The 14221-nt window shown below is 36.7% G+C and overlaps 1 protein-coding gene across 1 annotated transcript in view; it reads right to left on the bottom strand.

Moving 5' to 3' along the window:
• Nucleotides 1–14221, bottom strand: part of MSH4 (mutS homolog 4) — a 126974-nt gene that overhangs the window by 8524 nt on the left and 104229 nt on the right. The window contains exons 18-19 of the mRNA XM_010368601.2: nucleotides 12876–13050; nucleotides 11252–11340 (exon numbers count right to left, since the gene is read on the bottom strand). Of these exons, the coding sequence (XP_010366903.1) occupies nucleotides 11252–11340; nucleotides 12876–13050 (264 nt within the window). The remainder of the gene's footprint in view (nucleotides 1–11251; nucleotides 11341–12875; nucleotides 13051–14221) is intronic.

Genomic DNA, 14221 nt, shown 5'->3' with positions numbered 1-14221 from the left:
ACCCCACAATATAAGGAGACCCCCATCTCTGCAAAAAAAAAAAAAAAAAAAAAAATTAAAAATTAGCCAGATTTGGTTGTGTTTACTGTGGTCTCAGCTATGTGGAAGGCTGAGGTAAGAGGACTGCTTGAGCCAGGAGGTCAAGTAAGCAGTGGGCTGGGATTGCACCACCACACTCCAGTCTAGGCAACAGAGCAAGATCCTGTAAAAAAAAAAAAAAAAAAAGCAAAGAAAAGGAAAGAAGGAAAGAAGAAGAAAAGAAAAGAAAAAGAAAGAAGAAAAGAAAAAGAGAAGAAAAGCCAGTACCTGATGACTTCACTGCTGAGAATTATACCAGATATTTTTAAAGAGGAATGAATGCCAAGTCTACTCAAATTATTTCAATTAACTACAGAGGAGGGAATACTTCCAAACTCATTCTATGAGGTTAGTATTACCCTAATATCAAAACCAGACTATGAAACAACAAAAAAAGAAAACTACATGCCAATATTCCTACTAAACATAATGAAGAGCTCAACAAAATACTAGCAAACCAAATACAACAACATATTGAAAAGATCATTCACCATGATTACATGGAATTCATCCCAGGGATGCCAGAATGATATAACATATGCAAATTGATAAATATGATATGTCATATTAACAGAATCAAGGACAAAAACCATATGATCAATTCAATAGATGCTGAAAAAGCATTTGACAAAATTCAACATTCTTTTATGACAAAAACTCTCAACAAACTGGGTGTAGAAGGAACACACCTCAAAATAATAAGGGACATACATTACAAACCCACAGCAAAATCATACTATGGGAGTAAAAATTGAAAGTCTTTCCTTTAACTTCTGGAACAAAACAAGGACACCCACTTTCACCACTTTTATTCAACATAGTACTGGATGTCCTAGCCAGAGCAATTAAGCAAGAAAAAGAAACAAAGGGCATCCAAACTGGAAAGGAAGAAGTCAAAATATCCTTTTTGCAGATGATATATTATACTTAGAAAACCCTAAAGACTCCACCAAAAACATAAAAATCAGTGATATTTGTATATGTCAATAATGAATAAACTGAAAAAACACAAAAAGTACATCCCATTTATGGATTGGAAGAATAAATATTGCTAAAATGTGTTCACAGATTGGAAGAATAAATACTGCTAAAATGTCAACACTATTCAAAGTAATCTATAGATTCAATACAATCCCTATCAAAGTAACACAGACATTCTTCACAGAAGTGGAAAAAAATCCTAAAATTTATATGGAACCACAAAATACTTCAAATAGTCAAAGCAACCCTGAACAAAAAGAAAGACCTGGAAACATCATACTATCTGACTTCAAAATATACTATAAAGCCATAGTAACCAAAACAGCAGAGTCCTGGCATAAAAACAGACACATTGAAAAATGGAACATAATAGAGAACCCAGAAATAAGTCCAAGCATTTACAGTCAACTCATTTTCAACAAGACACCAAGAAGACAGTCTCCTCAATAAACATTGCTGGGAAAAACAGATAACTATATACAGAAGAATGAAGGCAGACTCATATTTCTTACCAAATATAAAAATCTAATCTAAAAGAATTAAGGACTTAAATGTAAGACCTGAAACTATGAAACTACTTGAAGAAAACATTGGGAAATGCTTTAGGATATTAATGTGGGCAAAGACTTTTTGGGTAAAACCTCAAAAGTGCAGGCAACAAAAGCAAAAATAGACATAAAATTACATTATGTTAAAAAGCTTCTGCATAGCAAAAAAAAATTTAACAAAGTGAAGAGACAGCGTACAGAAGGGGAGGAAATATTTTCAAGCTCTCCTTCCAACAACCAAATAAGCAAAATAATAACAAACAAATAATAACCAAAACATCTAAGGAACTCAACTCAATAGCAAAAAAATCCCACCAAATAAACCCAATTAAAAAATTGGCAAAACATCTGAATAGACATTTCTCAAAAGAAGACATACAAATAACCAACAGGTGGTGGGAATGCAAATTAGTTCAACCTTATGGAGATTTCTCAAAGAACTAAAAGAACTATATAAATATACACATATATAACACCTGTACCTAGTTCATCACAGCACTATTCAGAATAGCACAGTTATGAAACCAACTTAAACACTCATCAATAGTTGACTGCAGAAAGAAAACCACGGAACACTATATAGCCATAAACAAGAATGAAATCATGTCCTTCACAGCAACATAGATGGAGTTGGAGGCCATTATCCTAAATGAACTAACTCAGAAACAGAAAACCAAATACTGCATGTTCTCACTTGTAAGTGAGAGCTAAACAGTGGGTACACAGGTGGAAATAACTGTCACTGGGGACAAAAAGGGGAAAGGTGGGAGGTGGCAAGGGTTAAAAACTATCTATTGGGTACAATGCTCACTATTTGGCTATTGGGTACACTAGGAGCCCAACTCCCATCAGTATGCAATATACCTATGTAACAAGCAAGCACATGTACCCCCTCAATCTAAAATAAAGTAAAATAAAAATAAACAAAAATAGGCAATGTGGGTATATTATTGCAACTACATCATAGTTGTTGTGAAAAGAGGCCCTTAAGAAGAAGAAATGAGTTCATTGCTCCACTGGAAAAAAACCCAGGGAAGTTTCTTGGGGGAAGTTCACATCTGAGCTAGGTAAAAATGTTAAATAAAAATTATATGGATGAGGTAGATGGAGGAAGAGGAATGAAATTCTTAGCAGAGGGAACAACATAAGTGAAATAAAAGAAGTTAAAAAACAAAACAAACATATAGCCAACAGGTATATGAAAAAACGTTCAACATCATCAGTCATTAAGGAAATACATATTAAAACCACAATGAGATATCACCTCACCTAGTTAAAATGGCTTTTATCCAAAAGGCAGACAATTAACAAATGCTGGTGAGGATAGAGAAAGGGGAATGTGCATACACTGTTGATGAGAATGTAAATTAGTATTGCCACTATGAAAAATAGTATGGAGGGTTCTCAAAAAACTAAAAATAGCACTATCATATGATCCAGCAGTCCTACTGCTGGGCATCTATCCAAAAGAAAGAAAATAAGTATATCAAAGAGATGTTTATATTCCCACATTTGCTGCAACACTACTCACAATAGCCAAGATATGGATCAAGCTAAGTGTCCATCAACAGATGAATGGATAAAGAAAATGTGGTACATATACACAATGGAATATTTTTCAGCCAAAAAAGAAATGAAATTCCTTGCAATTGTAGCAACATGGATAAAGAATCACTATGCTAAATGAAATAAACCAGGCACAGAAAGACAAATACCACATGTTCTCATTCATACGCCTGAGCTAAAAGAGTTGATCTCATGGAGGTGAAGAGCTCACTGATGGTTACTAGAGGTTAGGAAGGGTTTGGAGGTGGAAGGAGATGAATAGAGGTCAGTTAATGAGTACAAAAATACAGTTAGATTGAAGAAATAAAGTCTACTGTACGATAGTTCAGTAGGGTGACTATAGTTAATATTTGTTGTATAGTTCAAAATAGCTAGAAGGTAAGAATTGGGATGTTCCCAACATGAAGTAAAGATAAATGTTTGGGGTGATGGCTATCCCAACTACCCTGATTTGATCATTACACATTGCATGCAAGTATCAAAATATCACATGTACCCCCAAAATATGTACAACTATTAAGTATCAATTAAAAAAAGAAAAAAAATCACAATTATCCTGTAAAATATTCAACTAAAATCAGAATATATGAATTTGCAGTGGATAAAATTAGCTTGTTTTGAATACTTTTCAAACTTCATTAGAAGAACCAAAGCCTACTAGAAGGCTAGTGGAGAGGTGGCCTATAAATGAAATGTGGTAAGAAGAACTCTAAAGAGTTAGGTAATAAGAGCTTCTTCAGAGTATAGCACAATTTCTGACGAAGAGATTCAAATAGATAATTAGGCAAGTGAAGTCATACACAGTAGAGGAACTTAAAGGAGAGAGGAATTAAAAATGGAAGACAGGTTAAGAAAGAGTGATGGACATAGAAAATTGTTATTGAAGGAAATATCACACTGCACCTAGGTAAGTTTACTGAACACATTGCATTTTCAAAACGCTATAAAGCAGCTGGGTGTGGTTGCTCACACCTGTAATCCCAGCATTTTGGGAGGCCGAGGTTGGGGGATCACTTGAGGTCAGGAGTTTGAGACCAACCTGGCCAACATGGCGAAATCCCTCATCTCTATGAAAAATACAAAAAAAATTAGCCGGATGTGGTGGTGGGCGCTTGTAATCCCAGCTACTCAGGAGACTGAGACAGGAGAATCGCTTAAACCCAGGAGGCGGAGGTTGCAGTGAGCTGAGATCGTGCCATTGCACTCCAGCCTGGGTGACAAGAGCAAAACTCCATCTCAAACAAACAAAAAAAAAAAACCCCAAAACCAAAAAACACTTATATAAAGCAACCAACTACAATTTTCCAAATTTCGAGTCAACAGATGTGAGTTTAGTGTTGAACCTACTGCTTCCTAACAAATCACTTAATCTCTGTGAACCTGTAAAATTAAGAGTAGAAGTAATTCATTTTTAATCTTCTACTATAAAGACCTGACTATTTCATGAAGAGTTATGAGGCTTACATATGATGAGTAGAAAAGCTTTGAAAACTATAAAAATTATATAATTATACAAATATTGTGCAGAGTGATTTTCGTTTTCAATGTCCACTTAAAATAGATTTATTTTCTCATCATAAAGTTAGTATAGCAATAACTATTTTAGAAACTGGACTGTTTAACTTTTATCTCCTAGCTTGTTAGCTGATTTGCTGTGAGGATTATAATAGACCAAACCAAAAGAGTTTTTTTATTTTTCATTTTTTTAATTTTTTTTTTTATTATACTTTAAGTTCTAGGGTACATGTGCATAACGTGCAGGTTTGGTACATATGTATACTTGTGCCATGTTGGTGTGCTGCACCCATCAACTCGTCAGCACCCATCAATTCGTCATTTATATCAGGTATAACTCCCAATGCAATCCCTCCCCCTACCCCCTCCCCATGATAGGCCCCAGTGTGTGATGTTCCCCTTCCCGAGTCCAAGTGATCTCATTGTTCAGTTCCCACCTATGAGTGAGAACATGTGGTGTTTGGTTTTCTGTTCTTGTGATAGTTTGCTAAGAATGATGGTTTCCAGCTGCATCCATGTCCCTACAAAGGACTCAAACTCATCCTTTTTAATGGCTGCATAATATTCCATGGTGTATATGTGCCACATTTTCTTAATCCAGTCTGTCACAGATGGACATTTGAGTTGATTCCAAGTCTTTGCTATTGTGAATAGTGCTGCAATAAACATACGTGTGCCATGTGTCTTTAGAGCAGCATGATTTATAATCCTTTGGGTATATACCCAGTAGTGGGATGGCTGGGTCATATAGTACATCTAGTTCTAGATCCTTGAGGAGTCGCCATACTGTTTTCCATAATGGTTGAACTAGTTTACAATCCCACCAACAGTGTAAAAGTGTTCCTATTTCTCCACATCCTCTCCAGCAACTGTTGTTTCCTGACTTTTTAATGATTGCCATTCTAACTGGTGTGAGATGGTATCTCATTGTTGTTTTGATTTGCATTTCTCTGATGGCCAGTGATGATGAGCATTTTTTCATGTGTCTGTTGGCTGTATGAATGTCTTCTTTTGAGAAATGTCTGTTCATATCCTTTGCCCACTTTTTGATGGGGTTGTTTGTGTTATTCTTGTAAATTTGTTTGAGTTCTTTGTAGATTCTGGATATCAGCCCTTTGCCAGATGAGTAGATTGCAAAAATTTTCTCCCATTCTGTAGGTTGCCTGTTCACTCTGATGGTAGTTTCTTTTGCTGTGCAGAAGCTCTTTAGTTTAATTAGATCCCATTTGTCAATTTTGGCTTTTGCTGCCGTTGCTTTTGATGTTTTAGACATGAAGTCCTTGCCCACGCCTATGTCCTGAATGGTACTACCTAGGTTTTCTTCTAGGGATTTTATGGTATGAGGTCTAACATTTAAGTCTCTAATCCATCTTGAATTAATTTTCGTATAAGGAGTAAGGAAAGGATCCAGTTTCAGCTTTCTACTTATGGCTAGCCAATTTTCCCAGCACCATTTATGAAATAGGGAATCCTTTCCCCATTTCTTGTTTCTCTCAGGTTTGTCAAAGATCAGATGGCTGTAGATGTGTGGTATTATTTCTGAGGACTCTGTTCTGTTCCATTGGTCTATATCTCTGTTTTGGTACCAGTACCATGCTGTTTTGGTTACTGCAGCCTTGTAGTATAGTTTGAAGTCAGGTAGCGTGATGCCTCCAGCTTTGTTCTTATGACATAGGATTGTCTTGGCAATGCGGGCTCTTTTTTGGTTCCATATGAACTTTAAAGCAGTTTTTTTCCAATTCTGTGAAGAAACTCATTGGTAGCTTGATGGGGATGGCATTGAATCTATAAATAACCTTGGGCAGTATGGCCATTTTCACGATATTGATTCTTCCTATCTATGAGCATGGTATGTTCTTCCATTTGTTAGTGTCCTCTTTTATTTCACTGAGCAGTGGTTTGTCGTTCTCCTTGAAGAGGTCCTTTACGTCCCTTGTAAGTTGGATTCCTAGGTATTTTATTCTCTTTGAAGCAATTGTGAATGGAAGTTCATTCCTGATTTGGCTCTCTGTTTGTCTGTTACTGGTGTATAAGAATGCTTGTGATTTTTGCACATTAATTTTGTATCCTGAGACTTTGCTGAAGTTGCTTATCAGCTTAAGGAGATTTTGGGCTGAGACAATGGGGTTTTCTAAATATACAATCATGTCATCTGCAAACAGGGACAATTTGACTTCTTCTTTTCCTAACTGGATACCCTTGATTTCTTTCTCTTGCCTGATTGCCCTAGCCAGAACTTCCAACACTATGTTGAATAGGAGTGGTGAGAGAGGGCATCCCTGTCTTGTGCCAGTTTTCAAAGGGAATTTTTCCAATTTTTGCCCATTCAATATGATATTGGCTGTGGGTTTGTCATAAATAGCTCTTATTATTTTGAGGTACGTTCCATCAATACCGAATTTATTGAGCGTTTTTAGCATGAAGGGCTGTTGAATTTTGTCAAAAGCCTTTTCTGCATCTATTGAGATAATCATGTGGTTCTTGTCTTTGGTTCTGTTTATATGCTGGATTACATTTATTGATTTGCGAATGTTGAACCAGCCTTGCATCCCAGGGATGAAGCCCACTTGATCATGGTGGATAAGCTTTTTGATGTGCTGCTGAATCCGGTTTGCCAGTATTTTATTGAGGATTTTTGCATCGATGTTCATCAGGGATATTGGTCTAAAATTCTCTTTTTTTGTTGTGTCTCTGCCAGGCTTTGGCATCAGGATGATGTTGGCCTCATAAAATGAGTTAGGGAGGATTCCCTCTTTTTCTATTGATTGGAATAGTTTCAGAAGGAATGGTACCAGCTCCTCCTTGTACCTCTGGTAGAATTCAGCTGTGAATCCATCTGGTCCTGGACTTTTTTTGGTTGGTAGGCTATTAATTATTGCCTCAGTTTCAGAGCCTGCTATTGGTCTATTCAGGGATTCAACTTCTTCCTGGTTTAGTCTTGGAAGAGTGTAAGTGTCCAGGAAATTATCCATTTCTTCTAGATTTTCTAGTTTATTTGCGTAGAGGTGTTTATAATATTCTCTGGTGGTACTCTGTATTTCTGTGGGGTCGGTGGTGATATCCCCTTTATCATTTTTTATTGCGTCTATTTGATTCCTCTCTCTTTTCTTCTTTATTAGTCTTGCTAGTGGTCTGTCAATTTTGTTGATCTTTTCAAAACACCAACTCGTGGATTCATTCATTTTTTGGAGGGTTTTTTGTGTCTCTATCTCCTTCAGTTCTGCTCTGATCTTAGTTATTTCTTGCCTTCTGCTAGCTTTTGAATGTGTTTGCTCTTGCTTCTCCAGTTCCTTTTAATTGTGATGTTAGAGTATCAATTTTAGATCTTTCCAGCTTTCTCTTGTGAGCATTTAGTGCTATAAATTTCCCTCTACACACTGCTTTAAATGTGTCCCAGAGATTCTGGTATGTTGTATCTTTGTTCTCATTGGTTTCAAAGAACACTTTTATTTCTGTCTTCATTTCGTTATGTACCCAGTAGTCATTCAGGAGCAGGTTGTTCAGTTTCCATGTAGTTGAGCAGTTTTGATTGAGTTTCTTAGTCCTGAGTTCTAGTTTGATTGCACTGTGGTCTGAGAGACAGTTTGTTATAATTTCTGTTGTTGTACATTTGCTAAGGAGTGCTTTACTTCCAATTATGTGGTCAATTTTGGAATAAGTGCGATGTGGTGCTGAGAAGAATGTATATTCTGTTGATTTGGGGTGGAGAGTTCTATAGATGTCTATTAGGTCCGCTTGGTGCAGAGATGAGTTCAATTCCTGGATATCCTTGTTAACTTTCTGTCTCGTTGATCTGTCTAATGTTGACAGTGGAGTGTTGAAGTCTCCCATTATTATAGTATGGGAGTGTAAGTCTCTTTGTAAGTCTCTAAGGACTTGCTTTATGAATTTGGGTGCTCCTGTATTGGGTGCATGTATATTTAGGATAGTTAGCTCTTCCTGTTTAATTGATCCTTTTAGCATTATGTAATGGCCTTCTTTGTCTCTTTTGATCTTTGATGGTTTAAAGTCTGTTTTATCAGAGACTAGGATTGCAACCCCTGCTTTTTTTTTTTGTTGTTGTTCTCCATTTGCTTGGTAGATCTTCCTCCATCCCTTTACTTTGAGCCTATGTATGTCTCTGCACATGAGATGGGTCTCCTGAATACAGCAGACTGATGGGTCTTGACTCTTTATCCAATTTGCCAGTCTGTGTCTTTTAATTGGAGCATTTAGTCCATTAACGTTTAAGGTTAATATTGTTATGTGTGAACTTGATCCTGCCATTATGATATTAACTGGTTATTTTGCTCATTAGTTGATGCAGTTTCTTCCTAGCCTCGATGGTCTTTACATTTTGGCATGTTTTTGCAATGGCTAGTACTGGTTGTTCCTTTCCATGTTTAGGGCTTCCTTCAGGGTCTCTTGTAAGGCAGGCCTGGTGGTGACAAAATCTCTAAGCATTTGCTTATCTGTAAAGGATTTTATTTCTCCTTCACTTATGAAACTTAGTTTGGCTGGATATGAAATTCTGGGTTGAAAATTCTTTTCTTTAAGAATGTTGAATATTGGCCCTCACTCTCTTCTGGCTTGTAGAGTTTCTGCTGAGAGGTCTGCTGTTAGTCTGATGGGCTTCCCTTTGTGGGTAACCCGACCTTTCTCTCTGGCTGCCCTTAAGATTTTTTCCTTCATTTCAACTTTGGTGAATCTGGCAATTATGTGTCTTGGAGTTGCTCTTCTCAAGGAGTATCTTTGTGGTGTTCTCTGTATTTCCTGAATTTGAATGTTGGCCTGCCCTACTAGGTTGGGGAAGTTCTCCTGGATGATATCCTGAAGAGTGTTTTCCAACTTGGTTCCATTTTCCCCCTCACTTTCAGGCACCCCAATCAGACGTAGATTTGGTCTTTTTACATAATCCCATACTTCTTGCAGGCTTTGTTCATTTCTTTTTCTTCTTTTTTCTTTTGGTTTCTCTTCTCGCTTCATTTCATTCATTTGATCCTCAATCGCTGATACTCTTTCTTCCAAATTGATCGAGTCGGTTACGGAAGCTTGTGCATTTGTCACGTATTTCTCGTGTCATGGTTTTCATCTCTGTCATTTCATTTATGACCTTCTCTGCATTAATTATTCTAGCTATCAATTCTTCCACTCTTTTTTCAAGATTTTTAGTTTCTTTGCGCTGGGTACGTAATTCCTCCTTTAGCTCTGAGAAGTTTGATGGACTGAAGCCTTCTTCTCTCATCTCGTCAAAGTCATTCTCTGACCAGCTTTGGTCTGTTGCTGGTGATGAGCTGCGCTCCTTTGCAGGGGGAGATGCACTCTTATTTTTTGAATTTCCAGCTTTTCTGCCCCGCTTCTTCCCCATCTTTGTGGTTTTATCTGCCTCTGGTCTTTGATGATGGTGACGCACTGATGGGGTTTTGGTATAGGTCTTCTTCCTGTTTGATAGTTTTCCTTCTAATAGTCAGGACCCTCAGCTGTAGGTCCGCTGGAGATTGCTTGAGGTCCACGCCAGACCCTGTTTGCCTGGGTATTAGCAGCAGTGGTTGCAGAAGATAGAATATTGCTGAACAGTGAGTGTACTTGATTCTTACTGTCTGATTCTTACTTTGGAAGCTTCCTCTCAGGGATGTACTCCACCCTGTGAGGTGTGGGGTGTCAGACTGCCCCTAGAGGGGGATGTCTCCCAGTTAGGCTACTCAGGGGTCAGGGACCCACTTGAGCAGGCAGTCTGTCCGTTCTCAGATCTCAACCTCTGTGTTGGGAGATCCACTGCTCTCTTCAAAGCTGTCAGACAGAGTCGTTTGCGTCTGCACAGGCCTCTGCTGCTTCCCCTTTTGTTGTTTAGCTGTGCCCTGTCCCCAGAGGTGGAGTCTACAAAGACAGGCAGGTTTCCTTGAGCTGCTGTGAGCTCCACCCAGTTCGATCTCCCCAGCGGCTTTGTTTACCTACTTAAGCCTCAGCAATGGCGGGCGCCCCTCCCCCAGCCTCGCTGCTGCCTTGTGGTTAGATCGCAGACTGCTGTGCTAGCAATGAGGGAGGCTCCGTGGCCGTGGGACCCTCCCGGCCAGGTGTGGGTATAATCTCCTGGTGTGCCCGTTTGCTTAAAGTGCAGTATTGGGGTGGGAATTACCCAATTTTCCAGATGTTGTGTGTCTCAGTTCCCCTGGCTAGGAAAAGGGATTCCCTTCCCCCTTGCGCTTCCCAGGTGAGGCAATGCCTCGCCCTGCTTCAGCTCTCGCTGGTCGGGCTGCAGCAGCTGACCAGCACTGATTGTCCGGCACTCCCCAGTAAGATGACCCCAGTACCTCAGTTGAAAGTGCAGAAATCACCGGTCTTCTGTGTTGCTCGCGCTGGGAGTTGGAGACTGGAGCTGTTCCTATTCGGCCATCTTGCTCCGCCCCCCCCCAAAAGAGTTTTAAGAAGTGACAATAATTTTCTTTGTTTAGAAATTAGGTTTTAATTTTTAATATTTGAATTATTATATTAATTATTATATATGTAGATCAAAGGTCATTATAAAAATCTACACTAAAAGTATTTTTTTAATTTGAAGAACAAATAAGAACAAAGTTTCTTACCAAAATTTGCCTTGTAATTTGAGTTGTGATTTCCTTCGCATCCAAGACAATTGATGGTGGAAGTGATGACACCTCTGCAGCTTTTAATCCTAGAATTATTTGTTTTAAATTGACTTCAATATTATTACTGTTGGCATTTTTATGCTTGTTTTAACTAGTATTAATCTTTTATTCACAGATTTAAACTTTCCTTCTAGAGGCATTTCCGAACTACTCAATAATTCTCAGAATTAAGCTTTCTAAAATTCTGGATGACAACTTACCAATTATTAGATTTAATTACTTATTCAAGACACATAGGGCAAATTAGAACATCAGTTACCTCTCAATATAGCTCAGATATCAGGAACAAAAGAAATAGTTAGAAAATAATAATATTGAAATTCCAATTGCAAATATAGTTGGTTAACAGAATTTCAAAAGGCATATGAGTTTTCCAGGGGAAGATAACAGCCAGTCACAGAGATAACACTACAGCTAAACATTCACCCACCTAAATCAATGAGACAGGAATTTCTCAGAAGATATAACAGTAGGTGAGTAATTTATATGCAAATTCAAAGTATTAATTATAATTCTCATGTTTTCAGAGCTTGATTTTATTGTATAAATGCCATACAGGCTTTCTACGGTATGCCAATAGCTTACCGTATTTAATGCTTTGGAGATAGAAGCAACATCAAAATTTATTGAGCCGTTAGTAATTGCTAAGCACTGTGCCACACAGCTCACATTTGATAATTCATTGAATCTTTGCAACTCTACATATATTAAAAATTATTCCCATGTCATAGATTATGAAATTGAGACTTATAAATTTTAAACATCTGATATAAATAAGTTATCCAGTTGATTTCCCATTTCAAATAGCAAAACAAAGATGGTTTTTTTCCCTCAAAGGGTCATATCCATAGCTAAAATAATTTTTGAAACTTATATGTATAGACCAATTGAAAATTCTCTGAATCTGTGAGAGTTAATGATTCAAATAGAAAGTATCTAACCAAGTTTAAGAATATCTAGCTGGGCATGGTGGTGCATGCCTGTAGTCCCAGCTACTCAGGAGGCTGAGGCAGAAGAATCACTTGAGCCCAGTGGGTGGAGGTTGCAGCGAGCAGAGATAGCACCACTGCATTCCAGCCTGGGTGACAGAGCGAGACTCTGTCTCAAAAAAAAAAAAAAAAAAAAAATCATATGGTTTGGTAATACGTACCCTTTTAAGATTTTAGATTTAATTTTCAAGTACCCAGAACCTGAAGAAAAGAGAGGAAGGACCCTGCTACTGAAAGATTGTGTAGAAAATATATAATTTTCAATTCATTATATAACTTGCAAATATAAGCTAAATTACATTTTCTAAGGAAACTAATACTTCTAGGGTTTTCAGTTGTCACTGTATTTTTACATAGTTACTGGCTCATAAAAATTTAAAAAGATTTATATATCCATGTCTAGATATAGATATAACGAGTTTGACATAGAAAATACAATCTAAGAGAATATAAGCACTCAAAAGAATGAGAAAATTTGCTTAGATTGACAGCCAAGTAAAGAAGAGATTAAAGTTTGTCTTAGGAGAATATATAGTATTTGAATGTATAGGTATAATTTCTATATGCAGTACCATAATTTTTCTCTTCTGTGAGTCCCTTAGAAAGTTTGTAGGTATACAAAATTGCTTCTTTATTTCTTGAGGTATTCTTTACATGTTGAACTTCAAAATGCATGTTTTGTACATTAAGATAGAGGGCATCAATATGGCATAGTTCCAGGAAATGTGTAGCAAACAATGTAAATGCCTGGAATATATAACAGATGGTGAATATTAGTACTTTAAAAATTAACTGGAAAATTCCATTTTAACTATGTGAACATAAAATTTTAGTTTAATTTTCTAAGTAGCTTGGCAGAGATGTAGGAATAAAACTAATAATTTGGAGGCTAATATCATCAATCTATTTTAAAATGTTTTGAGATTTTATATTAAATGAAGAAGATATGTTTATTATGTTTGTACACAGACATGTATGCCACATTATGGGAAAGAGAACAAAACTGAAAATAAAATCCTAAGAAATACATGTGAAGTATTGAAAAGATGAAGTTTACCAGAAACAAAGCTATGAATTGAGGTAATCATTTATTAGGAAGGTAATTCACATGCAAAAAAATAATATTTTCCTCAATTTTTAAAAAACTTCACTATAAATTTGCCTCCCTTGTTGTAAGTAGGTTTTGGCAGTGGAATCAAGAGATTGTTTTAGGTATGTGAAATTCCAAAAGTTTCTAGTTTTTAGATTTCATTGTGTTTAGTACTAGTAGAGGAAAAAGAAAGATTGGGAGCACCAATTAAGATAATGGCTCTCAAACATTAGTAATCCCTTAGAGAGCCTGTTAAAGATGCAAATTCTTGGTATATATCCCCTGAAAAATTCTCAATCAATAGTTCTTATGTGGCACCCCAGGAAATGACATTTTCCATAAGTACTTTAGGTGATTTTGATGAAAGTGGTTCAAGTGATTTACAGCTAGCACAAGATTTCCAGCCCAGAATTTACTAAGGCAGATAGAGATCTGAATAACTGGTTATGTTTTAAGACATTATCAGTGACAAATTAGGTAGGTAGTCAGTGGATATTTAAATATTAAGACAGTAAAAATAATTGATAGGCAAAATGGCTATCAACTACGGAAGGTGAAAAGCAAGGGAAGGAATAATTTTGTATATGACAGAAAAATGAAAATTCTTAAATATCTACTCAACAAATCAAAAGGAGTATAAAACAAAACCAAATTTATAAAGCTACAGGAAAATAGAACATAGTAAGCTATTTAAAAGGTAGAGACTATATTCAATAACAATAATGTCCTTAAAAGTTATGTGCCAAACCAATCTATTAGAGTAACTTTTTAAACTCTATTTCAGGTTAATTCAATTTAGCAAATAATTATTCAGACCCTATATATTGC

This window comes from Rhinopithecus roxellana, chromosome 12 (assembly GCF_007565055.1).
Source record: "Rhinopithecus roxellana isolate Shanxi Qingling chromosome 12, ASM756505v1, whole genome shotgun sequence".
NCBI classification, from domain to species: domain Eukaryota; kingdom Metazoa; phylum Chordata; class Mammalia; order Primates; family Cercopithecidae; genus Rhinopithecus; species Rhinopithecus roxellana.
This window is presented reverse-complemented; position numbering and strand designations above follow the sequence as displayed.